The 27,607-nt window shown below is 40.4% G+C and overlaps 1 protein-coding gene across 31 annotated transcripts in view; it reads right to left on the bottom strand.

Annotated features, from left to right (window-relative positions):
* The window catches only part of ELMO1 (engulfment and cell motility 1), a 582,820-nt gene that overhangs the window by 423,288 nt on the left and 131,925 nt on the right, over positions 1–27,607 (bottom strand). For 28 of the 31 annotated variants that reach the window (XM_045387647.2, XM_005549784.4, XM_074035209.1 and 25 more), the window contains 2 exons: positions 26,148–26,188; positions 25,085–25,157 (listed from right to left, as the gene is read on the bottom strand). In XM_045387647.2, the coding sequence (XP_045243582.1) occupies positions 25,085–25,157; positions 26,148–26,188 (114 nt within the window). Of the gene's footprint in view, positions 1–4,596; positions 4,689–25,084; positions 25,158–26,147; positions 26,189–27,607 lie in introns of those variants that run through there. The other 3 variants (XM_074035218.1, XM_074035217.1, XM_045387653.2) reach the window with 2 other exon arrangements.

The raw sequence follows: 27,607 nt of genomic DNA, 5'->3' as shown, positions 1-27,607 counted from the left end.
TGTACTGTGGTGACAAAAGCAGGATGCAAAATAGTAAAATTGCACCAAACATATAGAATATAATCTGTGTTCATGCACTGAGAAAGTACTGGTGACCAGTTGGATAATCCCATGTACATTAACATCACTTGCAACATGGAAAAGAAGGGGAAAAAAGCAGCGAAAATGCCTAATAGTGTGGGTATTAGCCCGACCCAGCCAATGAGGAGTGCCCGTGTTTCCAAGGGAGAAGCAATCTCCCTGGTTTTGGACAGAAGGGACCTGTATGAGTTGAGCGAACCACGTTGAACAGTCTTATTTTTCCACCCACTTGAGATAAGAGACCTGACTGCCAGCCCTTTCCACTGCCAGCAGTTTTAACTTACCCCTCAATCAAATGCCATGTGCAAATGCTTAAACATGGGTTGCAATGGGCAAGTTAGAGCCTGTGGTCTCAGAAAGCCACAAAGTGCTACAGAGACAAGAAAAAAGAGCTGCACTTATAGGAAAGAAACTCGTGCTTGCAAAAAAATAAATAAATAAATAAATAATACATTTCTAAAGGGCCATTCCAGTGGCATGAACAGGGATCACCGAAGATGCTACTACAGCTGGGAAAATACTGACTCCATGGCCTGTTCTAGGCAAAACAATACAAATAGTGGTCTGTGGAGAGAGGATGAGATAAAACCCTTTACAGCTCACAGCCAAGGAACAATGTGGTTGGAAACACTAGGGATGGAGGAGTGGCCAAGCTTGAGGCATCAGGGTCTCACGTGACATCCTGAACATAACCTGCTGTGGCATGAGCCACCCAGACACTAGTGTCAGATGGGCCCGATCCAAAACTTGGCTTCACCAGTAACAGCTCTGTCACCTGGGAATTTGGCACAACCCCTGGCACACAATAGGTGCTCAGTGAATACAGGGTAAATGAATGACGAGCAAGACAACGTCTTGGGGCCTCCTTTTCCGCAGTGCTACATGAAGACAGTCAGATCCATACTACACAGTGTTATTATGGGCATTGCTTTGAACAGTGCTAATAAAGCCTCGCTTGGCTCATTCAGTAAATGTGTAGGATCCAATATGTTATTCATAAAAAGGAGACAGCTTTGGTACCACACTCCAAAAGAAATGGAAAATCTGCCAAAGGAGGAGGGAGAGAAGGGAGAGAATCTCAGGCAGAGGAAATAAATACAAGTCCACCCATTTGGATCCCCAGCCTAAGACAGTGAAATACAGGAATTCTTTTTCTTTCTCTTTTTTTCCTAGTCTTGGATGTCTTAGAGAACTCTGGTGAAGCCTATAGATCTTCTTTTCAGAATAACGTTTTTAAATGCATAAAATAAAATAAATAAGCTTGCAAAGAAACCAAACAGTTATCCAAATATTTTTAAAATTGTATCATAGGCCGGGCGCGGTGGCTCATGCCTGTAATCCCAGCACTTTGGGAGGTGGAGGCGGGTGGATCACGAGGTCAGGAGTTTGACAGCAGCCTGGCCAATATGGTGAAATCCCGTCTGTACTAAAAATACAAAAATTAGCCAGGCGTGGTGGCATGTGCCTATAGTCCCAGCTATTTGAGAGGCTGAGACAGAAGGATGGCTTGAACTCGGGAGGCGGAGGTTGCAGTAAGCCAAGATCACACCACTGCACTCCAGTGTGAGCGACAGAGTGAGACTCCTTCTCAAAAAAAAAAAAAAAAAAAAAAAAAACTGTATCATAGTAATATATATACTGCTTTATCAATGCATGTATCAGCAACCTTTTTCCAGCCAGACAGTAAGCATTTTAAGCATTGCAGGCTAGAACATCTCTGTTACAACTGTTAAATGTAAATAAATGGGTATGGCTGTGTTCCAGTAAGTTTTATGTACAAAAACAGGTGGCAGCTTGGACGTGGTCCACAGGCTATAGTTGCTGACCCCTGTATTAAAGCATTAAATAACAAGATCTATTGTAAGGTCTAATAACTACCATAATTTCTAATTAGGCATAAGATGATAAATGATATTTAGAGATAACTGTGATAACAGTAATAAATGGATGTATCTTTAATTTCTGTTGGTAATAAAGGTGCAGATACTGCTTATCTTATCATGGCTTGTTGCTGACATTTGTGATTCAAGCTATGAAAAGTTTACATTTTTATACGATTGTAATGTTTCTCCTACACAAGTTCATGAACCCCAGGATAAAATAGTAGCTTTTCATTGTACTTGGAAGGAGATCCAAATTCCTACTATAGTTTAGAAGACACTGTGATGCAGCCCTAGTCAACATCTACAATTTATCTGGTACCTCCTCTCACTCCCAGCTCACTATCCTGTTCTTTTGTTCTCTAACACACCAAGCTCTTTCATGCTGCAGGACTTTTGTGCTAGCTGTTCCTTTTCCTGGAATGCTGGGGTCTGGCTCCCTGTTATCCTCCAGTCTTGGCTCAAATGTCATCTGTTTGTTTGTTTGTTTGAGACAGAGTCTCGCTCTGTTGCCCAGGCTGGAATGCAGTGGTGCGATCTCAGCTCACGGAACTCTCTGCCTCCTGGGGCCAAGCAATTCTTCTGCTTCAGCCTCCTGAGTAGCTCAGATTACAGGTGCACACCACCACACACGGCTAATTTTTGTATTTTTAGTAGAAACAGGGTTTCACCATGTTGGCCAGGTGGGTCTCAAACTCCTGACCTCAGGTGATCTGCCAGCCTTGGCTTCCCAAAGTGTGTCACCTCTTTTTTTTTTGAGACAGAGTTGCGCTCTTGTTCCCCAGGCTGGAGTGCAATGGCATGATCTCAGCTCACTGCAAACTCCGCCTCCTGAGTTCAAGCGATTCTCCTGCCTCAGCCTCCCAAGTAGCTGGAATTACAGGCATGCACCACCATGCCCAGCTAATTTTTGTATTATTAATAGAGACGGGGTTTCTCCATGTTGGTCAGGCTGGTCTTGAACTCTCCACCTCAGGTGATCTGCCCACCTCATCCTCCCAAAATGCTGGGATTACAGGCATGAGTCACCACACCCCGCCTTGTGCCACCTCTTTAAAGAGACCCTGATGCCTTAAAGCAATCTTGGCCAAGGCCTACAGATGGACAACCAGGGCCTTGAAGAGTGAGGCAGATTGCGCCAAGCTGGCACAACCACAATGCAAAGATGGAGAACCCAGACATTAACCTTGGTTAGCACAAATCTTCATGGCAGAATGACTGCCTTAGTGTATAAGTTTGTTTCTCGACACTCATATGGTTGGAGGATGAAGGGCCTTAAGCCCTCAATTCTGGAAACCATGTGCACCCATATGTAGTCTCATTTTTTTGAAATCTGGTTGTTTATAAACATGAAATCAGGCAAGTCACATTTCTGGGTCATTCTTGAACCTATATTCTATGGCCAAGCCAGCAGACTAAACCAAAGGAGCAATACCTACCACACTCTGCCCCCATGTCTTTTTTGAGGGCTCTCCTACTCTATTTTCCTCATAGCGCTTACCTCAATCTAAAATTAATTGCCTTGTTCTTTTTCTAAACCTTTCCTGTCAGTTTGCACACCCAAAAGAACAAATGCCCAAGAAGAATGGGCATCTCCATGTTTTGTTCATCACCAGTGCCTAGAATGGTACCTGGTATATCAAATGTGTTCAACAAATGCTTTTTGAATGAATGGAATGAATATTATAACAGAGTCTGGAACAATAGTGAAAATATCTATAAACTAAAGCTCACTGGTAACAATCCCCTCCCCCCTCTCACAATGCAAATAAATTTCAAACCATCCTTCCTTTCCTTCCCTATTCTATAACCTTCAGTCAACCAGTGAATGCTTATTTCGTACCTACTATGAGCACACTTATTATTAAGCATTTTTTAAAACAGAGAGTTGAGATCTATTTGCTCAGGTTCCACTACCAATCCACATGTCTGCAACACGTCCTGCACAGAAATGAACCATCTGCCATCAGCTGTTCACTGACGCCACAGCACTAGGCAGCCTCAACACTGAAGCAAAATTATAAACAGCCCAGGCATCTATAACTACTGTGCTCTGAGGCTCAAAAAGCTGTCCAGGACCATTCCCAGAAATGTACCTGCTCCAGCCCTAAGAGGAAGGGCCTAGCAAGAGATGGAGAGAGGATGCCAGAAAGAAACTCCAGACAAATGGGATCTAGACTGAGAGCTGGAAGCAAACAAGCCAGCAGCATACATCTGAGAAACTGCCCTTGCATTGTATTTGAGATTTTTTTCCCTCTATCCTATTTTCTCTCTCTCTCTTTTTTTTTTTTTTTTGGCAGGGGTGAAGTTAAAATCTAAGGCTTTTTTGGAGGTGTTAGTAGGGATACTAGGTGTCAGAAGAGAGAGTTAAACACTTCAAATATTAAAAGCATTAAAAACTTGTCTTCATCTTACCTTAGCACATTAGCTTTTCTCCTTTGGCCCTGGACCACCCACACTATGCTCTAGGCCTTGCCTCCAGAGCTGTTGGGAGGGACTAATACAACACAGGCCTAAGCACAAGTAGGGCAGTAAGCAATTAGGAAAGCCACGCTAATTCAATTAGGATGGGTGTTTTCCTTAAGAGCTGATCCAAAGATAATGACCAGAAAAGGCATTTATTTTATAGACTTACTCTCTGCCATGAATGTGGCTATCCAGATGAATTAATTAATTGATATTAAGAGACACACTGGGTGAATTAAGTGCCTCTTTCACATACAGGCTCTGTAATGAGATTTTGGTTTTTTAGTATTAAAAAAATCCTGCTAAACAAGATAACATACGTCAGAGAAACATTAGCTCATTTAAAAGGAAACGCTCTTAGAAAAAGGTAAAGATTTAGATAAAACTAAGTTCAAATCCAGGCTGTACACTAGTCATATACAATCATATTAAAATTATGTAATCTCTGATACTTAATTTTGTTAATCTTTAAAACATGATAAATACACCTCAGTATATTTGCAGAAATTAATTAAGTTCAGCAGAATTTGCTATACACAGAAACTATTCAACAAGAGGTACATAAATAGCTATAAACAATGGAAGTGCTTAAAACAGGTATAATTTATGATGGATACAAAATTCTGAGGTACATAGGCATATATCTTACTAAATATACATACAAAAATTTTAAGGGGAAAAAGGGTTAAGCTTTATTGAAAATGTTAAAGAATATTCTAATAAATAAAACGATATATTGTTTTCATAGATGGGAGAGTCAATATCTTAAAGAAAGCAAATTTCCCCCAAAATTAGTCCATAAATTCAATTCAATTTTAATCAAAATTTTAATGGGATTTGACAAGCATATACTAAAATTCATATGGAAGAATAAAAGGTAGAAGCAGGGTGATTTTGATGATGATGATGATGATGATGGAGAAGAGGAAGAAGAGAGGAAAAGAAAAAGAAGAACAAGAAGATGACGACACTGAAGAAGAGAAAGAGGAAGAAAAAGGCACAGAGATTCATTCTACTAGAAATCTAGTCTTGTTACTCAGTTGGAAGCTATCAAAGCTGTATGGTAATGGAACAAAATAGAGAGCCACAGAGACCCCTATATTCACAAAACCTTGACAAATGACAGAAGTGACAATGCAAATCATGGAAGTGGGAGATAGACAATGAATAATGCAATAAACAGTGGTAAGACAACTGGCTGTCTCCATAAAAAGATAAAATTAGATCTCCATATAGTACCGCCCTACACACACTTTCAAAATAGATTGATGACCTATATGAAAATCAAAACTTTGTAACTTTTGAGAGAAAACACAAGAGTATCTCTTTAAAATATACAGAGAAAGTGCTTTTAAATAAAATGCAAAAACTCCAGGTAACAAAGGGGAAAAAAAGGACAAATCTGATAGATTAAAATGGTCTTACAAACCTCTGTTTGACAAAAGACACAATAGAAAAGTTAAAACACCTATGGACTGGGTGGAAATTTAGGAAAAAGAATTGGTTTCCACAACATATAAATAACTCCTGTAAATCCATGACAATGAAACACTCCAAACCCACTATTGGACAAAGAATGTATAGGCAGTTTATAGAAGGGAAAACTGACTACATAGTAAACACAGAAAAATAAGCTCAGCCTCAGCAGTTGAGAAATGCAAATTAAAGACATGTAGGTCGGGTGTAGTGGCTCATGCCTGTAATCCCAGCACTTTGGAAGGCCAAGGGGGTCACCTGAGGTCAGGAGTTCGAGACCAGCCTGTCCAACATGGTGAAACCCCATCTCTACCAAAAATACAAAAATAAGCAAGGCGTGGTGGTGGGCGCCTGTAGTCCCAGCTACTCGGGAGGCTGAGCCAGAAGAATAGCTTGAATCTGGGAGCCAGAGGTTGCAGTGAGCTGAGATCGTGCCACTGCACTCCAGCCTGGGCTACAAGAGCGAAACTCGGTATCAAAAAATTAAAAAAAATTGTTAGGGCTGGGCGCGGTGGCTCACACCTGTAAGCCCAGCACTTTGGGAGGCTGAGGCGGGCGGATCACGAGGTCAGGAGATGGAGACCATCCTGGCTAACATGGTGAAACCCCGTTTCTACTAAAAAATACAAAAAACTAGCCGGGCGAGGTGGCGAGCGCCTGTAGTCCCAGCTACTCGGGAGGCTAAGACAGGAGAATGGCGTGAACCCGGGAGGCGGAGCTTGCAGTGAGCTGAGATCGGGCCACTGCACTCCAGCCTGGGCGACAGAGTGAGACTCCATCTCAAAAAAAAAAAAAAAAAAAAATTGTTAAATTTAAAAACCATTTTCTCTATCATAACAAATTTTATTCCTGGGTTTCATAGTATAATTTTAAGTTTTCCACTAAGATTTTAATTAAATAACTTCTGCAGTCTATATCTTCTTTTTTATATATAAAGATGAGATTTGCTTTTGGTGTCGTTAAGTAAATTTTATAGTTATTTGAACTAAGAGTTATCAGTTGCTACTGCCTGACTTTTTGACACCATACAACTTACACTCTTGAATTTGATATCTGATGTTTTCTCTCATTCAGATGGCATATACTTTTTAAAATAGAGATAAAAGATTAATATATTTTCAGAATCAATACAAATCTGGAAGTATGTTTATGCTGACTTCACACTGCAAGATCTTGAGGTGTGCCTGATGTTTACTTTGCACATAACCCACTTTTCTATTCATGGGCTTGGGTTTTCTCTTTCTTTGCACCTATAATCCCAGCTACTCGAGAGGCTCAGACAGGAGAATCCCTTGAACCCAGGAGGCGGAGGTTTCAGTGAGCCAAGATCCTGCCACTGCACTCCAGCCTGGGTGACAGAGCGAGACTCTGTTTAAAAAAAAAAAAAAAAAAAAAAAGACAGGAGAAGTCCCCATGGTGCCCCAGTCAGTTGGCTAACATTAGCCAGGCTATGCAAACAAGCACTGGTTGGAGTGAGGGGAACAGAAAAGCTGGTAACTTGTGGGTGGGACTGCAAGCTAGTAGAACCACTTTGAAAAGCAGTAAAGGTGAGAATGATGTTTCCTCTAATCCAAAAGCTTTCTACATTCTATTCTACAGAAACTTTTAAACAGTCCCACACAAATACATGCATAGTACAGTATTCTTTGTGATGCCAAAATTGAGGAAACAACTGATTATTGGTTTAAAAAAATGGATAAATCGACTGTGTTTTATGTCATGGGATATCACAAATTCATCTCAAATATATTACATACATAATTCGTCTCAAAAAATACTACTCTGAGTGAAAAATTTAAATGCAAAAGTTACCTACAGTAGGATATCAATGCTTTAAATTTTAAAACATAAAACAATTCTTTATATTATTCATAAACACATACATATGTAGAAAACCTACAAAACATTCATGAGAATGATATACATCAATTTCAGGCTAGTACTTACCTCTGGGGAGAAAGGAATAGAAGGAGAGGCAGAAAAAATGATAGGGTAAGGTTTTAGCTATGCTTGGAAGTGTTTTTAAAGGTGATGCAAAACAGTAGGCAAAATGTTAACATCTATCAACATCCAGACGGTGAGCTGTACAAGTGTCAGTTATATCATTTTTTGTAGTTTTTTGATATGTTTGAAATATTGTATGATTTAAAAGTTTTAAAATTACTACTTAAATGAATTCTGATTTCAAAAAACAGTATCACTAGCACAAAACTCATCTGTCCGAAAGGATGGCGGGATTTCTTACATCTATGCATTACTTTATAATGAGAGAACAATTAAAGATAAACATACACTTTGAAACAATGTACTGAATATAAATTAGCCTTGCACAATCTTGCTTTTCCTTTCCCTGCCAACAGTTACATTCTTACAACAACCAAAATGCAGTCTTTTTAAAAAGCGCCTATTAGTCAAGACAGTGGTTTTCAAATAATGGAACCCTTTTGTTCTAGAAGGAGGAAAAAAAGTTCAGATAATGCCTCAGAGCCCAAATAGAGAAAGAGGTATTGTACCAACATTAATATGTTTTTTGAGCTTAGGTTTGTCAATGTATATTTTATTAAGGTAATAGGCAGGAATAATGAGGCTTTTTTATTAACATAAAAACTCAATCTCTGATTTATAAGTGATCATTATAATAATATAGCAAGTTTCCACATTCAATGTGCTTTTGTGTGTTGTTGTCTTACTTAATGTGGAGGAAATGTGAATACATTCCCCCCGTGTATTTGCCAGTTTTCCATTGCTGTATAACAAATTACCATAAACCTAGGAGTTTAAAACAGCACAGATATATTTATCTCCACAATTTCTATGGATCAGGAGTCCAGCAGCTTTTAGTCGGGTGTCTGTGAGGGGTGAAATCAAGGTGTCAGTCAGCTGGGTCCTCATTTGAAATTCAGAGCCCTCTTCCACATTCACTCAGGTTGTTGCAGAATTCATTTCCTGTGATTACACAACCGAGATCCCTCTTCCCTCTATTTCCCGCTAGCTGTTGGCCGGGGACCACTCTCAGCTCGGAGAGGTTGGTCTTAGGGCCTTTCTCTGTACCCCTCTCCACAACAAGGCAGTTCGCTATTTCTCGGGGCCAACAGGAAGACATCTCGTTAATGCTTCATCTTCTTTCGTCTTTTAAAAGTCTATCTGATTAGGTTAGGCCCACCAAGATATTCTCCCTTTTGATTACTCCCAAATCACCGGTTTAAAGACCTTAATGACACCTACAAAATCCTTGTTGCCATACACTGTGACACAATCACAGAAGTGATAGCCCCCCTTATTCACAGGCCCAGATCACACTCAAGAGGCAGGGATTAGATGGGTGTGTACCACTAAGGGTGTGGGAATTTTGGGGCCATCTCAGAATTCCACTTACCATACACAAGGCATTATCTGTCAACATAGAGCATTAGCTGGAAACTGCTTTTAAGAGCTTACCTTGAAATCTCAGGAATCTTTCCAGATACTTGGATATTTATTTTATCACGTAAATTTGTATAAATAACATCTAATCTCAACTTTTGGTTCTTAGAATAAATACTGGAAATCAGGGGAAAAGTACCCAAAACTTACAGAAAAGAGGAAAATTAGGTTTTCACTTTTATTAGACACCTGACATGCTCCCAAGCCAATAGGCCTGAACTATCCCTGACCTTCCATGAGCCGAGGACACAGGTGCAGCAGCAGCGAACTTGCTGAGATGATTTTTCTTGAGTGGGTGGATTCATGCCTGATTTAAGATAAAAGCAATCTTCCCAGTCAATGACACACTTTATAAGAAGTGTAAATGTATGCACAGGGAGAGGAGGAAATGAAATGCTTTATATTGAGGCCCTCTCAAAATCAACTTAGCGTGGCAGCTTAAGCTATAATAATAATGAAGCTTGCTTTCACTGTGCTCCTATCCATTATCAGCGTTTATGTTGATTGTTTTTTTCATGTTTAAATCATACAAAACAATATGTTTCAAGGTTGTATAAGTCAACTCCTTCTGCAATTCCTGAAGCACCTCTGAAAAGTCGCTGAAATGGAACTTTCTTCACAATAATATAAAAGATCTTATTTCAGTTCCAATTCTGGCATTCAGAAGCTATGTGACCTAAAACTCTCAAATGTCTAAGACTACTGTGAATCCTAAAAGTTTGAATGAAATAACGCATGAAAGTGCCTAGCACCTAGGGGGTCCTTCATAAATGATGGCCACATATACCTAGATGACACAATTTATTTGACTCATCATTCAACTTTTATCAATATTTTATAAGGAAATAGTTAAGGAATTACATATAGACTTACTTTAAAAAGCAACCCCTTTAGCACTGTTTGAAAAAAAGAGAGACAGAGAGAGAGAGGAAGATAAACAATTTAAAAGTCCAAAAACAAAGAACTGACTTCAAGAATTGAGTTGAATTCTTTTCAGCCATTAGGAAAGTTTGACAAATAAATAGGAAATATGACTCACTGAGGAATGACTATGGGCTAAGCGCCTTGCAAACTGTGTTGCTGGCATTACCTTGTTTAATCCTCATTATATAATAAAGTAGGCAGAGTATATTAACTACTGTGTTATGATGGCTGCTATATATTAAGTCTAGAGCTGTGAAACAATGTGTATTTTTCACACTTGTAAAATACAAATATACTTCTAGACTTAAGTATGTTTGAAGCAGATATAGTAGAATGCCACTGGTTTTCTCTAATAGGATTCTGATCTTTTTTTTTTTAATTTACCTTTTTTTCTTCTAATATGTCTCAATATGCCTAATCTGTATAAATGTTTTTTAAAGACACTTGAGATTTTGTATCTGCTTGCTTCAGAGCAGCAGGCACTGAAAAAAGAATGTTTTATACTAGTTGTATTAAATCAGTAAAGTGGCAGCTCATTTTTTAACATCTAAAAATCTGAACCTAACTACAGTGTTGACAAGTCTAAAGCTGCAAGAGGGGGGATTTGAACATCAAAAAGGTGGAATAAAAGTAGGTGGACAGAGACTAGGAAGTTTTTAAAAAGATGGCTAATAACCCAATAAAGGAGACGGTAGTGAGAAAGAGAGGGAGCAAAATAAGAATGAAGCATGGAGAGAAGGAAAGGAAGGAAAAACAATCACAAGGAAAAGGGCCAGAGGAGAAAGAAAAATAAGCACTAGGGAGTAGAAAAAAATGAGAAGTGAGAACAAATATATCGGGAAAAAAACACGACTGGAAGAGGAAGTTATCCTCTCCTATTTATCTCCTAATGAAATGAAAAATCTCAGTTAAGATCACAATGAATCACTTTTAAAGTTTGTGTTTTGTAGTATTTCTCCCCCATAGGAGTTCAAAGCAAATGAATTGTGCTTGATGACCAAGGTTGCCTTAACTTACGCCATTCCCAGAACAGAAAAGAGCTGCAGTTCATCCACCCAACCACCCCTCTCCAGCCCTTTCTCTCAGTCAACGCACCAAGTATAAGACTGCCTTGGAAAAATAAAGAATCGTTACTGCTTTACAAGTGCAGTTGATGGCAACAAAGCACTTTTATTTTTTGACTTTAATCCTCAGATATGGTAAAGGCAGTGAATCCAATTTCTCCTAAAATTGTGCTCAAAAGAAGGTGTAAATATCAAAGTGCCAAATAAATTTCCTCTAAATTTCTTGGTTTACATGATTACTGTTCCCCCTCCCCACGCTTAAAAGAAGCAATAGATCTGTACCATTTATCAACAGAGAAAATTGCCGCATTCTGGCTGCTCTGTGTTTGTATGATGCACACTTTCTTCTGTTTTTCTTACTTTATCTTTTAGCTTCTTCCTCTTGGTTTAAAAAGTTAAATAATTACAAAAGCAAAAGACACAGTTTCATCTTTGGATAACTTCTGGAAAATAGTATACCTATCTGACAACTTTCCCTGAAAAAGAAATGTAAAGACATGATGGATGGTTTAATTAAAAAGCCCCCAGGTTCTTTGCCACTCCTTTCATGGAAAGGAGGGGTCTACGTCCCACCTCCACTCCCCCTTTTTTTTTTAAAGACAGAGTCTAGCTATATTGCCCAGGCTGAAGTGCAGTGGCTATTCACAGGTACAATCATAGTTCACCACAGCCTACAGACACCTCAGTCCCCACAGCTGGGACAACAGGTGTGCACCATGCACCAGGGCTATGTCTCATCCCCTCTGATCAGGGCAGGCTTGTGACTACTTGGAGCAATAGAGTACAGCAGAAGTGATCCTGTAAACCTCTAAGGCTAGGTCATCATGAGCCATGCAGCTTCTGCTTGTCTCTCTTAAAACACTTGCCCTCTGGAAGTGCCCTCTTGTTGGAACTCCTTTTCAGAACACTGCCACCATGCTGTGGGGAAGCCCAAGCCGCATGGAAAGGACATATGTAGGACACTCCAGTTTACTATCCCAAATGAGCCCAGTCTTTGAGGCATCCAAGCCCAGAAGCCAGACATGAGTGAAGAAGAGGCTTCCAAATGCTTCTAGTCCCCAGCTATTCATGTCTTCCCAGTTGTGATTCCAGGCATCAAGAAGAGACAAGCCATCATAAGGATGGAAAGATGTCATGTCCAAATCCTGGCCTGGAGAATCAGTGAGTGTAACTAATCATTTCTACTGAGAATGAATTTTTGCTTTGTTACTAAATTTGGGTTGTTTTTTAATGCGTCAATAGATAACCAGAACCATGGGGATCAGAAAGAAACAATCAGACAATAAATTATTGTAACTTAATTCTAACCACAGTGCAAAGCATGGGCAACCCAGGACCCTAATGTCACTGAGTGTCATCTCCAGAAAAGAGCTGCAGGCACACTACCTTTCCTGGGTGGAGATAAGTTCACCTTCCTCTTATCTCTCCCCAGACTTTCTGCCTAACTTTCTACCTTTCTTCTATTTCTGCTTTTCTTTTTGGTCTTTTTCATGCCTGACCCCTATGCCTGCCCTTGGGTCACCAGTTCATTTTCATAGTAGGTATTCATTATTCCATTAAACAAATATTTATAGAGTACTGCGCTACACACTGGGATAACCAAAGTGAGGAAATCTAGCTTTGTGTCCGACCTCGTAGAGCAAAGAGTGTAATGAAATGTTTTTCCATCTGTGGAGCACAACCATCAGTAGTCATAAAATCATCCTGATGACTTCTAACAAATATTTTAAAAATAGAAAACAGACTAAAAACAACAACAAAAAGGTATTCCAAGTAGTAAGGTCACCACTTTTTCATGGATATTTTATTTACCCATGACACACAAACACAAAAAAATATATACAATGTGTATTTCCAAACTTTGAGAAACATAATCTGACTGCTGTTCAAAAATAAATCACATTTTAGAAGTATAAACAATATGAACAGGAGTGTGCTTAGAAGATTTGCGATTAAGTTTCTGGCCTGGAAACAAATTATAAGAATCACAGAGCCATTCTTGGAGCTAACGTTCTCTACTAATAATGGTTTTTGCTTTTCACTATAGTTAGTTTTGTTTGGAAAAAGTGCTCTGGTGTTTTTAGGATCATTTTTGGTAAAGAAGTATCTGTTTGGAGGAAACCCATGTGTCACTCATTCTCCAGCTGAGCATTACACAGTTAAATGTTTCAGTACTTGAGTCAATCTATTCATTAGTTTAATAGCTGAACTGGAGAACATGGAATTATCATGACCTCTGGCATTTGTCTTTGCCTGCAATTCTAGAGGCAGTCACATCTTACCAAGCATAAGCTAGGGAGCCTAAGCTACAAAGTTAGCTGCCTGTGTAATCATCTTGTTATAGCCTCTATCCAACAGTCAGTGGTAAACATTAAATAACATGTCATAAAACCCACCGACATCTGAGTAATGCTGGTGGCAGTCACTGCCCTGCTCTTCCAAGCTCCCTCTCATTTAGGTGACTCAACTTAGGCTGGTTTCTTTTTTCTTCATCCTGAAATAAGTATATATGCTTCCAAGTCCTCTCTAGAGGAAACATACCAAATGATTTAAAATGATAGCTCCCATCCAGTTCCCAAATTCTAATTAGAAAAGTCTAAAACCACCCAAAAATGTTTTTAGAGACAACTTCAGAAAGTCTACTGCCAATTTAGTTTGAGTCACTATAAGCAAAGACACCAGGGCAAAAGAGGGGTGATGTTGATGGAAAGAGGAATGGCTGGGTGAAGCCCAATGCCAGCGCTGGATAGCTCCTAGGGGAAGTCAGGACAATCTGAGGAGGGTGTGGGGGTGTGTGTGTGTGTGTGTGTGTGTGTGTGTGTGTGTGTATAAACATGCACTTCAATTTTCCTAGGTTGTGATTGAGAAAGGGTGGAGGAGGCCAGGCTCAGTGGCTCACACCTGTAATCCCAGGACTTTGGGAGGCCGAGGAGGGTGGATCACCTGAGGTCAGGAGTTCAAGACCAGCCTGACCAACATGGTGAAACACTGTCTCTACTAAAAATAAAAACATTAGCTGGGCGTGGTGGCATGCACCTGTAATCCCAGCTACTCAGGAGGCTAAGGCAGAAGAATCGCTCGCACCCAGGAGGCGTAGGTTGCAGTGAGCTGAGATCGAGCCACTGTACTCCAGCCTGGGCGACAGAGCGAGATTCCATCTCAAAAAAAAAAAAAAAAAAGCAAACTAGAAGATGGCATATTTCAGTGTTTTTCCTGTTTGCCAAAATTGTTGCTCCAACTTTTGTTTTAAGCAGCTTGTTTTCACATATGTATAGAGAATTCTGACTGCAAACAGTTGCATTCAATTGTTCCTTGGTTATTGAAAAATATGTCACCACAGTAGAGTGTGACTGTGCAAAACTTTTCCTTTATTTAATGAAAAAGTGTGTGGGGGGTAGGGGAGAGAGTATCAGCAAGGTTTCTAAGTCAGTGCCCATGTTTTCCTTCACAGAAACTCTAAAGTTTTGTATGTATGTAAGCCAACAATTCTATCTTCTGTGACACTGCTCCCACAGAGTTAACTGCCTGAACTGAAGAACTGAAGATGGGTGAGCCACCTGAATATTAATGGATGCTAGCCTGGGGTGAAATCAAGTAAAATTCATTTCTCAAAATAGAACAATAACGTAATTTTGAGTACATTATCTCTCACAAACACCATTTGGTTCTTAGAGGATGTTATTTGCTATAATGAGAACAAAACTGATAATACTTTGAAATTGTATTACTGTTTGGTGATCTGCATAGTGATAGTTTATTTGTATATTATAAGATACCAGAGAGTCTCTGTTCCTTATTTCCCTCCCTCTCACTATTGCTGTAAACTGGAGATAAATTCCGAGAGCTGACCAAGTTCTCTGAAATAGATCATTCATTCTAAATTGGGGATTCTAAATAAATAGCTCATATATTCTAAATCCATGGGTTTTTCAAATTGGTTGTTTTTTGGAGGGGGGGAATACAAGTCAATTTATCTATAGGTTCTCTACCTTGTCATTCCTGGTAGAGAGGGAACAAGAGATTTTTGTAAATTTATGTCCTGCTGAATATCATTTTGTGAAATCTCATGAATCTTTTAAGAATTTGTGGTCAATATCCAGCACGGTACAGATTTTGTGTGTGTGTGTGTGTGAGTGTGTGTGTGTGTGTGTGTGTCTGAATGTACGTATTTCTTTGAAAAAGGTAATTAATCATTTGTTGCAGACTGAAAGCCAAACTAAACTTTCAACACCATTTTAAGACTCTAAGAGGAACATTAAGATTCATTTATTCACCTACAATTTCTCCACTGTGAATAATCTTAACGTGTATGTGCATCTTCTGGTAATTGAATTAACCAACATCATACATAATTTATCAAGCACTAATTGTACTTTTATCTACAAAGAAAACTATGTAACATAAAACCCACAACCTTACAACACCTACATATTATATTCACAGAACCATGTGAGACGCACAGCTGGAACATACAGTTTTTTATGTAAAGTACTTGGAATCTTGCTGAGAGGAAAACATAAATCAGCACGGAAATAGTTAAACAGCTCAAGGCAACGATAAAGCAATGTAGGTCCTGATCAGCTAATACAGACACCTGAGAGAAAAAGAACTAGTAGACAACAACACCTACAGCAGCAGAGAGGAAGGGTAGAGATATATAAGAGGACTGAATTAAGAGACGAATCTCCAAAAGTGGGGCTACAGTTACGTTAGGCAAGAAGCCAGGGTTTCTTCCAGCTCAAACAATTTAGGATTGGTAGGAAGAGGATGAACTGTTGTCCTGAAATGGCAGTCATTTAAATGACATTGCTCCTAGGTATGTGTGTGTTTCTAAGATTCAGCTCTCGAAGCAAGCAGTATGTCATTTCATCTCTTTACCCTCAGCAGCTAATCTAGTACCTGAAATAATGGGAGAGAGATAAAGAGAACTGAATTCCAGGTTAGTAAAGCTACACAAAGGAGACAAATCAAGATATATTTAGAGAACACTACAGCAGTTTGGCTAAAATTGAGTGAATAAGAGAAGGAATAAAATTGAAAATGTTGACTTGTGATGCACCCTTTAACTCTGGCTTAAGAAAGGAGGTTGGACTTCATTCTCTGTTGGCAACAGTGGAAACCAATCAGAATGACACCCCCAGCTCAGGGAGTGCATGGGGAGTCCGTGCCTACAAGCCAATATGCATTCAAAATACGGTTTTTCATCCCATGCAGGAATAGCGGAAAGATCCAGAGGCTGCTCACACTTCCACTGGAAAGTGAGCTTAGCACTAGGACCAGCTGTATTTGTTAAAGATGCCTGAACCTTAGCCTTGAGCTACAGAATCCGAATCTCTAAATTTGGAGCCAAAATCTACATTTAAGGCTGAGAGTTACTGCTTTGGAAGATGAAAATACTGGAGGTGGAAATATCACAGCTTTGCTATCGAAAAAATAAAGCACTGCAGAACTCTATGAATATACTAAAAACCATTGTATCATACACTTTACATGGGCAAATTCCAGGGTGTATAAATCTTACCTCAATTATGATGTAAAAAAATAGTAGAGGAGTTCATATCCTAGTCAAAATATTTTTTAAGGTACACAGAATCATATGGTCAAATTATAAACCTAAGTGACTCGAAAATCATATTCCTAATAATCTTTTCAAGTAGGACCCCTTTTAATCACCCCAATGACTGGAATTGTTATCAGCCCAATCTTCCTCTAGATTGAAAACTCTGTGGAGACAAGGACTGTACCTTAATTATCTTTCTCTTCGTAGCACATTAACTGTCAAATCTGGGCAAATTCATTTCTCCTTCTTATAGTCCTACACTGGGAGTGTCTGAATCCTAAATTAGGTGTCCAAAGGAGAAGTTAAAATTTGATATAGATTAGTCAGGTGACATGTTTTGGCTGTGTCTCCACCCAAATCTCATCTTGAACTGTAGTTCCCATAATCCCCACATGCCAATGGGAGGTAACTGAATCATGGGGGTGGTTACCTCCATTCTGTTCTCACAGATCTGATGGCTTTATAAGGGGCTTTCCCCGCTTCACTCTGCACTTCTCCTTGCTGCCGCCATGTGAAGAAGGACATGTTAGCTTCCCCTTCCACCGTGATTGTCAATTTCCTGAGGCCTACCCAGCCCTGTGGAACTGTGAGTCAATTAAACCGCTTTCCTTTATAAATTACCCTGTCTCAGGTATGTCCTTATAGCAGCATGAGAAAGGACATGAACAAATACATCAGGTAACTGAATATTAACATTTTATCAGGCTGTGTAAATAGACAAATTTATCAAGAATATATCACTTTGGAAATAAATAAAATGAGCAGTTTTATTCAACTGCAGTGTATCATTACTACCCTCAGCCAAGCTGTCAAGGAGATAATAGATAGTAAACTCTTTAAAGGCAGACATTTAAGACTATCGTCTTGCTCTATGTTTTCCTTGGAATCAAAGTGCTACCCAACATTTGTTGTCAATCTCTATGCGTATTTTAAAACACCCATGCAGCCAGGCATGGTGGCTCACGCCTGTAATCCCAGCACTTCGGGAGGCCGAGGCAGGTGGATTACCTGGAGTTCAAGACCAGCTTGGCCAACATGGTGAAACCCTGTCTCTACTGAAAATAAAAAAATTAGCCGGGCATGGTGGCACATGCCTGTAATCCCAGCTACTCGGGAAGATGAGGCAGGATAATTGCTTGAGCCCGGGAGATGGAGGTTACAGTGAGCCAAGATTGCACTACTGCACTCCAGCCTGCCAGACAGAGCAAAACTCTGTCTCAAATAAATAAATAAATAAATAAATAAATAATAAAAAAAACACCCATGCATTCTTTTCCTCTCCAAGTCAACAGTTTTCTCATTGTTTCTGGCATAGGTTAATGATTCTTACAACAGAGTGTACTCAATGTAATCACAAGGGAGTCTGCAATTCAATCATTTGTCATCAAGTCCAGCTGAAAACCATCTCAAGGCTTCCCAATGATTTTAGGATGAAGTTCAAGATCTTTAAGATGACCTTAAAAAGTCTTGAAAATCAGGGCATATGCAAAACTTTCGAGACACATCTGGATGGTCCTATGCTGGCTTTATCACTATTTCTCTGCACACCATAAATCTGGCCCACTTTAAGAGGCTCCCATTTATCCTCCCTCCTTTCTTCCTAGATCTCTGTCTAAATGTCACTTCCTCAAGGATTAATTAGGCCCAGACACTCACATTTCTCCTTTGTGGCACTCACTGTCACTGTAACTGGTTAATTTCAGGTAAAGATTTATTCTGTCTGTGAGAATCTGGAAGGTTAGAGATATCCCCAGGGTTTAGCACGGTACCTGGCACACACTGGGGAGTCACTTCTAGTTTTCTCTATTGGGTGTGTTCACATGTGGCTTTTTTCCTCCCACCATGGCCATTTCTCTCTGGCTGCCCAAATGATGAGTGAGAGTCCAGATAAGCAGCCTGTCCAGGAGAGTCCAGTGTTGCCAAAGGCTGGGGACAAGAATACAAGCAGCCTTTGGGCATCCACACAGCATCCATAGCAGAAATCAGTTTGGTCATCAGGCAAAAAGGAAAGAATTGGGTAGCAACACACGGGTTTAACAGAGGAGACAGTAGGCAGCAGGGTCTCAGAACAGGAAGAAGAGACAGCACAGGAGAATTGCTTGGAGTCAGGAAACCCTGAGGAGATAAAGGGACAGGCCAAAGGGAAAAGCAGTGTAATAGTCCGTTCTCATGCTGCTAATGAAGACATACCTGAGACTGGGTAATTTATAAAGGAAAAGAGGTTTAATGGACTCACAGTTCCATGTGGCTGGGGAGGCCTCACAATCATGGTGGAAGGCGAAAGGCACATTTTACATGGCAGCAGGCAAGAGAAAGAATGAAAAATCAAGAGAAAGGGGTTTCCCCTTATAAAGCCATCAGCTCTTGAAAGACTTATTCACTATCACGAGAACAGTATGGAGGAAAACTCCCCCATGATTCAATTATCTCCCACCAGGTCCCACCCACAATATGTGGGATTATGAGAGCTGCAATTCAAGATGAGATTTGGGTGGGGACACAGCCAAACCATATCAGGCAGAAACGTTTTTCTCCACCCATTACTGCCTATGGACTAGCCCAAGAGGAGCTAGCCCAGGGCTGCTGGTGTGTCTTGCTGAGGCAGCCACAGTGACTTCTGTTGATGAAACAGAATCCTTCACCAAAGGCAGCAAGAAAGGGAATGTTGCATAGGGTATTTGGCTGGTTTAGGAAATTTACAGCTTTCCTGGGCATGAGTTTGCTCAAATTAAAATGCCTGCCCTAGAGAAAGTTCTTTGATTGAGAGTAACAAAGACAAGCATAAAGTGATTTAAGCAAAGGGGCGGGAACCGAAAAGCCACAGCAGGTCTCTCACAAGGATGCAAAGACAGGAAGCACAGAAACCAGAGCTGGAAATCAGGACTGCAGGCTTCTCCCTGTCCATCTCCTTTGATTTCCTCCCAGGCCTTCATCCTGGCTTACCTCTAAGTCTCAATCATTTCTGGAGACTGGGATTACTCTGCTTACTTACAGTTGGATCTACCGAAGCATGATAGTTGAACTGAATTCTGCAAAATAGTAGAGTAATCTCCTGACCAGAATGAAATGCACAAATCCAAAGGAATGCACAATTCTGGCTGCCAGGGATTCTGGGAGGCTCGGGAGCTGTCTGAGAACCCAGGGCACTTAGGAAGTGGGAAAGACAAAAAAGGGGGTGTCCCCCAAACAACCCTACTTCCTCACCAAAGGTGCCTGGGGCCAGCTTTGCAGAGAGGGCCTGAATGAGGCTTAGCTTATTTCTGTGATTACAAGATAAGGAATTTATCTAAATAAGACATTGAGTGATACATCACTACACTTCATACATGCTAGAGTAGGTCTCAATAGGGAGGAAGTAAGTATCATCCTGCAATCAAAATAAAACCTCAATTATCCACAAGCACACAATCCAACCTCCTCATGGCTTCCTCCACTGTGCCCTATGCTTTCTGGGGACTCACCTCCATACATGCTTACGATTAGGGATGACAAGGCAATTTTCCTGTTTGTCTAAAAAGAATGGTATTCATGCAATCGCACTGCCTTAGGCAGTCATACGATCCATACCAAAGGCAAATATAAATGCACTTTGTGAAGCTCTAGTATGTGAAGACTACCTGTTACAACTTCCTCCAAGTTACCCTCAGAGGGAATAAGGAAGCCACAGACTGAAGCTGGTAACCAACGTTCATAGTCTGTAACTTCCTGTATTTATTGTTTTGGGGACAGTCACCATTAGGATCACTGGCTTGATGACAGTGATGCCCAAAGAAAGGGCATCATAAACAAATTGGGGCTGAGGCAATGGTACAGAGGGTTTCTCAGAGACGACATAGAGAGCTCTGGGATCAGACTCACCGGGGTCCAAGCCTCAGCTTGGCCACTTCTGATCTGTACGACCCACACAAGTTGTTGAGTAATCTCGATCTCAGTCTCACTTTTCTCGTAAAATGAAGATACCAATACCTGCATCATTGCACTGTGATGACAGTCATAAACAAACAATGCTTAGTGCTGTCTCAATAGAATTCTTATTCAAAAGACAAATTCCACTTAAACATACCCTTCACTTAACATTTTTTATTCTCTCTCTCTCTCCTGGACATCACCATGAAATAGTTAAGTTTCTGGAGCAGAATTTTAACTTGTGAATCACTGAATCTTAACTTTCTCTGAGGCATTTCCAAGTGATGCTTCTGCTGAATGCTACTTAACATGACATTTTCCCCCACTGCACCAGAAAAACCTCAGTTAATGGCCTAATAAGCAAGGGAAGACTATTTCAAAAAATGGGCTTGGAGAACATGAGAAAAGCAGGGAAAGTGCCTTCTGGAGGATCTTAGAAGAGAATCACAAGCATCCATTAACCTCTATTTCTATTGGATTGATTGGCCAGCTAGAGAACTTTTTTTCTGAAACTACAGGTGATTTTCATCTTCAGCGAAAAGACAGAGACCATCTCATATATAAGGGAAAATCAGTAACTAACAGCATGCACAAGTTTCAATAATGAGTCACCGGTTACCATAGTGATGCAAATATTACCTAACTCCTCACTGGGCTGTAAGTAACCAAGATGATGCTACGTATATTATTTTTAAAATGGGAAAAAATGTCTGTATTTTTAGGAATACTTGCAAGGAAGTAGATGGACCTAAGCAGCAGACTGAAGGCAGCCCAGGATCAACCCTGTGGAGCCAGGAGTCACCATCATCTCCTGCTCTGTCCGTGCGGAGCTCCGTGACACATGCAAACCCACAGCTGTGCCCAGTGACAGCTGCATGAGGAAGAGCGATGACATTGTATTTACAAACAAAGAACTATGATAGGGAAGATGAGTCTTCTCAATCCCTAAACTCTTCATAAAAGAATAATCTCTGCTACAGCCCACTGAAGATGAAAAACTCCACATGACAGACTTGGTGGCCAGTCCTTTATAAACTCAGTTTCAAGAATGTCCTCAGGCAAAACAAGATTCCCAGAAAATAACTAAGATGCACCATAAAATAATAATTTCCCCCTTTCTCTACAGTTTGAATGTTCTGCATATACATGAATTTTAATTAGGAAAAAAGTATAACCATCATATGATGTTAATAATTTTCAAATTATGCCAAGAAATGGCAGCACACAAACACATTCCTACATACTTTGTTTTTTTGTTGTTGTTGTTTTTGTTTTCAAGATGGAGTCTTGCTCTGTCACCTAGGCTGTAGTGCAATGGTGCAATCTTGGCTTACCGCAACCTCCACCTCCCAGGTTCAAGTGATTCTCCTGCCTCAGCCTCCTGAGTGGGACTACAGGCATGTGCCACCACACCCAGTTTTTTTTTTTTTTTTGTGATGGAGTCTCGCTCTGTCACTGAGGATGGAGTGCAGTGGCACGATCTCAGCTGACTGCAACCTCTGCCTCCTGGGTTCAAGCAATTCTCCTGCCTCAGCCTCCTGATTAGCTGAGACAACAGGCGCGTGCCATCATACCCAGGTAATTTTTTTGTATTTTTAGTAGAGACAGGGTTTCACAGTGTTAGCCAGGATGGTCTCTATCTCTTGACCTCATGATCTACCCACCTTGGCCTCCCGAAGTGCTGGGACTACAGGTGTGAGCCACCACACTCGTCAACTTTTATATTTTTAGTAGAGATACGGTTTTGCCATGTTGGTCAGGCTGGTCTCGAACTCCTGACCTCAGGCGACCCACCCGCATTGGCCTCCCAAAGTGCTGGGATTACAGGTGTGAACCACGCGCCCAGCCTACATTCCTAAATTGAACTTTGTGCTCAACCGCTGGACAGAAGGCGTAATGTCCTGTACACATGGGTCCCAGTTCTCTAGAAAATAGGCCCCAGGGCTGTTTCTCCCAGTGGTTCCAGGTATCCAGCATCAGACCGCCCAGAAGGTGCTTTAAAAATGAAAACTCCCAGGCCATATCCAAGTCCCACTCACTCTGAGTCTCTGGGGTTGGGATCTAAAGCCCCACTTTTTTTTTTAAGGTTCTCTGTGCCATGCTTATGTTCTCTCTGAAGTCTAAGAACCCCATCTTTAGTGATCTTCACTACACTGAGGTCTCCAGACAATGGTGACAGAAGACAGGATGTCACTGGGGGCCATCTGCCAGCACAGATTACTCAGAGCCAGAACTATTCATGACTCAACAGCTTTTTTACCACAACCGAGGGTAAATCACCGGTGTAATCTGCATGTATTATGTATGTGGGTAGGAGAAACAAGTATTTCACAAGCAACACAGGAGATATACTCTGACCTAATCTACTCTACTACGTTCCAGTGTTTAATGCTCTGGCAACTAACTGAATTGATTTCACTACCCAGTAACTGCTATGAATGAAACCATGGTGATACCTTTAACTGCTGTCATTTAACTTGGATTTCTACATAACTTCTTTAATCTCACAAAGAATAGCATGCAAATTATATACATGCAGTATAAAATAAAGGAAAAATATTAAGAAACTGAAGCAAAGGGAAAAAAAAGATAGGAAACTAAATATTTATACGGAAGAAGTCAAAGGAATCAAAGGTAAACTTAATAAATACAAGGCATGGCAGGAAACTGAGTTCACTTGTTAACTCCCAGCTTTGCTTTTTCTTTTTCTCTCAAGATGGAGCCTCGCTCTGTCGCTCAGGCTGGAGTGCAGTGGCATGATCTCAGCTCACTGCAACCTCCGCCTCCCAGGTCCAAGCAATCCTCCCACCTCAGCTTCCCGAATAGCTGGGATTACAGGCACCTACCACCATACCCAGCTCATTTTTGTATTTTTAGTAGAGACGGGGTTTCACCGTGTTGGCCAGGCTGATCTGGAACTCCTGACCTCAAGTGATCTACCCTCCTTGGCCTCCCACAGTTCTGGGATTACAGACGTGAGCCACCGTACCTGGCCCCTTTCTCAGCTTTCTGGCAATCAACATGAAGAAGAAAACAGCATCAGTTACAAAATTCCCAGTGTCCATCTGGGAAGAACGACACAATTTCTGAGACGCATTCAGGCCTTTGCGGCCTCTCTGCTGCTGAACTGAATCCCTCCCTCCGTCTTTGGGGTAGAGCAAGGGACTCATCAGTGGAAGTAGGACCCTTGTTACTGCCTCCACCTTCTACCACCACCTGATTCATGGGTAAAATTACAGTCACTCTAGGGACTACTAACTGGGACGAACAAAGCCTGCAATATACTGAAGCCTGAGGCCACCCGATTCTCCCTCCTTCAAGAGCACTTTGTACTCACTTCTGTTTCAGCACTGGCCACCTTGTTATAATGACAGCTGTTCACAGGGGTGTTCCTTCCCTCCCTGCTGACCCCACAAGATCAGTTTCATGAAGACAAAACTGTTTCATATGCATTTCAGTGAGCTCGGCCTAAAGTGTTGAATGCAAAACTATTGTGGAAATTCCAAAAGACAAAAATCAAAGAAGCACAAAAATCTAAACTTGCTTCTTGTAGAATCAAGTATGAAGCATTAGTCTAACCATTTGTCCTCAATGATTCAGTTTCGTACCTGTTACCCAAAGCCAGTATTTTTATAGCCCAGGTTAGTCTTAAGGAAGAAATCTGTGAACAGATGTAATGTGCGTGGCTCAGTTCCTGGCACACAGTATGCACTCAGTAAATTCCAGTGTGCCCTTCCTCTATCAGGGATCTTGTACATATTAATTTTACTTGCTCCCAGGGCCATTGCTGTCTTCACAAATCCCTCCTTCTCCTTTACTCTTGCTAAAAAGAGTTCAAATCACCCAAGAAGAGAGCTGGGTTCCCAAGATTCATAGAACACTCTTAGTGCCTACATACATAATGCCACATTTGAAAAGGTTTCTTATCATTATTTCATGTACATTAAGCAAGGGTTAGAGGGTATTTTGGAAAAACAAAATCTGAGAAAGAAAAACCCAACTAAGTCATTAAGTATCAAATAAATCCTTTAACCAAGCAGTAAGAAAGAGATAACATATTCACTCTTCGAAGGCAACTGCAGTTGCTGAACAAGACATGAAACATATTTGGTCTTTACTCTTGAGCTGCTAAATATCATCTTGTGGATGCTAAAGTAGCAGTTATTTGCTTTACAGACCCTATTTTCATGGATAGTAGAGACGTAAAATTTAGACCAGCATGTCTAGTCCTGAACAGAGGAAACATCATCATGATTTACTTTCCTTCAACATGTGTCCCATATTAAATAATGTGGTTGACCTACCTTTTCTGTGATATAGAAGTTTGAACTATCGGCATGCTGCAGTGCATAATATTCATGGTTGGGAAGAGACCACCTTAAAAATACAAGCATATACTGATTAGAAAAATGAAAGTGGCCATTTTCATTTGTGTAATTTTTTAGTGTTGGATGAACTAAGCACCCTGTGATTGGAACTGGACCAATCCCAACATATACCACAATGCAGTTCCTAAAGCAAAATGACTTTAGCCTACCTTCCACACCCTGAGACCAAACATTTCATGTGTGGACTGCCTAGACCTTATGCTAGGCCTGCTGCTCACCTTTAAGCATTTCATCTTCAAGGCTTGCTGTGGCAGATTTAAATACAAATCTTTACAATTCTACTGATTTTAAGGGATTGAAGCAAAGAAAGAAAATAAATGCAATTTAAGTTTTGGATATTCAGCACATTTTAATTGTCTCTGTATTCTACAATCCCCTATCAGTATAGTTGTTACAGACTGAAACACTCCAATTAAGTACTCTAGGCCTTACACAAATTTCAGTTAACACAACTATTTTCACAGTTCTGGTTTAAAAGAAAAAAAAAAAACTCATGCAGCTACCATATATACATTTCCTTTGTATTGTTTAGAGCAGCCACAAAAAAGTAGGAAAGTCATATCATTGTGAGATCCCATGGGGCAGTACAATTACCCACTGCCTTGTCTGTTCAGTTCTTTCATCCTCTATGAGGACCTGAGTGGTCCTCTCAGTTTATACCAGATCAAGTGTGTACTGCGCCCTCAAAAACCCTTAGAGTACTCCCTGCTGGGTAGGACAAAAGGAACACAACTTCCTAAAATAAATAAAGCCAACCCCACTGTGCACATAACAGTCATTTCACACTTTCTGCTCTATGAGGACTAATGGTAAATTCTGGTGGAAAAGGGTGTGATACTCCTACAGAGTAATTCTTAGTGACTTTGAGCAAGTCAGTGGGTGACTTATGAATAATATTTTACTATTCTACTGGAAATATATTATTTGCTTGTCAATTTATCAACTAGAATGCCTTAGATAAATCCTGAGTAACACTTACCCATCACAGACTTCCTTTATTATTGCAGACAGTGGTTTTTTCTGCAAAATAACAAAAAAGGAAATACTTTGTTAGTTTCATTTCATCATTTTAAATTTAAAAAAAGAAGAAGCTTCACAAAAGGATACCTAAGCAAAGAGAATTTACATTCGCTATTCTTAGTTGTCAATAAGCCTCTTATTTTTCTCAAGGTAACAATCTACCAGCTGTTACCACCAAATGTATTGATTTATTACCGCTGTGGTCCTTTTTTCTATACTTAGCATTATTAGTTGAACAAAACATGCATCATATTTAATCTAGCCACACTGAAATTAGGGTGAAAATATAGCTTTGTTCAAAGATCTCACAGACAACAGAAGCCCATGAGGCCAAGTCAAAACCAGAATCCCTCAGGAATAGTACATGAATCAGGCAAGCTGCAGTTTGGCTTTATGCAAAAATCGTGGATTGACGATATTTTTATGAGAACATGTGGCAAATGGACTATGAAGTGTTACGAAATGGTTCTTACAAAGTACATAGAATTCTTCCCCTGACGATGGCCCCGATAAATGCCAATCATGCAGCAGCTTGAGCCAGATACACTCCAGTAATGCGACCATGACACCATGTGCCCTGGTGTCAACTGGCGGGTGACTACAGCTGTGCTCTTGCGCCTAACAGCCACACTTGTGCTCTGCCTGCCTCCAAGATAGAAGGAATGCAGCAGAGAGACACACCAGCTCTCCTAGAGATGTGGAAACTCTTCCTGTTTTGGATGCAAACAAGACCCTGTCTCTAGGATGGCGAGTATCATGTCAACCCAAAGAATAATCACAGACAAGAAATGAATGGGGAAGAGAGGAAGAGAAGATGAGAAATCAGAGAAGTACAATACATGGTCTGGGTTTTCAGATACAACCATAAAAAATCTGTCTACATATAAGCAAGTTTTACTCCTGTCTATATGAAGGGAAATGTGGTATCTGCAAAGAGATTCTGAATCCAAGAGATCAGTTCAAATCCACGCTCTATCACCCTGTTTGCTGTTTAAGTAACCTGCAATTTTCTTCATTTGCTGAACCCCAATTAGTTTATCTGTAAAATGGAAATACATTCTACCAACCCCTCAAGTTGTTACAAAAATTAAATTATATTAATTATATTTTTAAATTAATACAAAGGGCAAAAGACTTCAAAAAAGGATTAGGACTCCTGAAAGGGCTCCATTTCCTTCTTGCATCCTCACCCTTGGACATGATACTATGCCTGCCCTATTGGTGAATTCTGAACACCATTTGCATAGTCCTCTCCAAGGGCCTCCCTAAACCCTACTAAAGGCCCAGTTCAGTGTGCAGTGTCCCTCCAATGAACTCTCTCCCACTGGAGCTCCATCCTCTATGAGCACATTCACTACCATGTGTGCAAAAGAATGTGTCTTTGCCTACAACTATAAACACAGTTGGAGGTGTTCGTTG

This window comes from Macaca fascicularis, chromosome 3 (genome assembly GCF_037993035.2).
Source record: "Macaca fascicularis isolate 582-1 chromosome 3, T2T-MFA8v1.1".
In the NCBI taxonomy this organism is placed as follows: Eukaryota; Metazoa; Chordata; class Mammalia; order Primates; family Cercopithecidae; genus Macaca; species Macaca fascicularis.
This window is presented reverse-complemented; position numbering and strand designations above follow the sequence as displayed.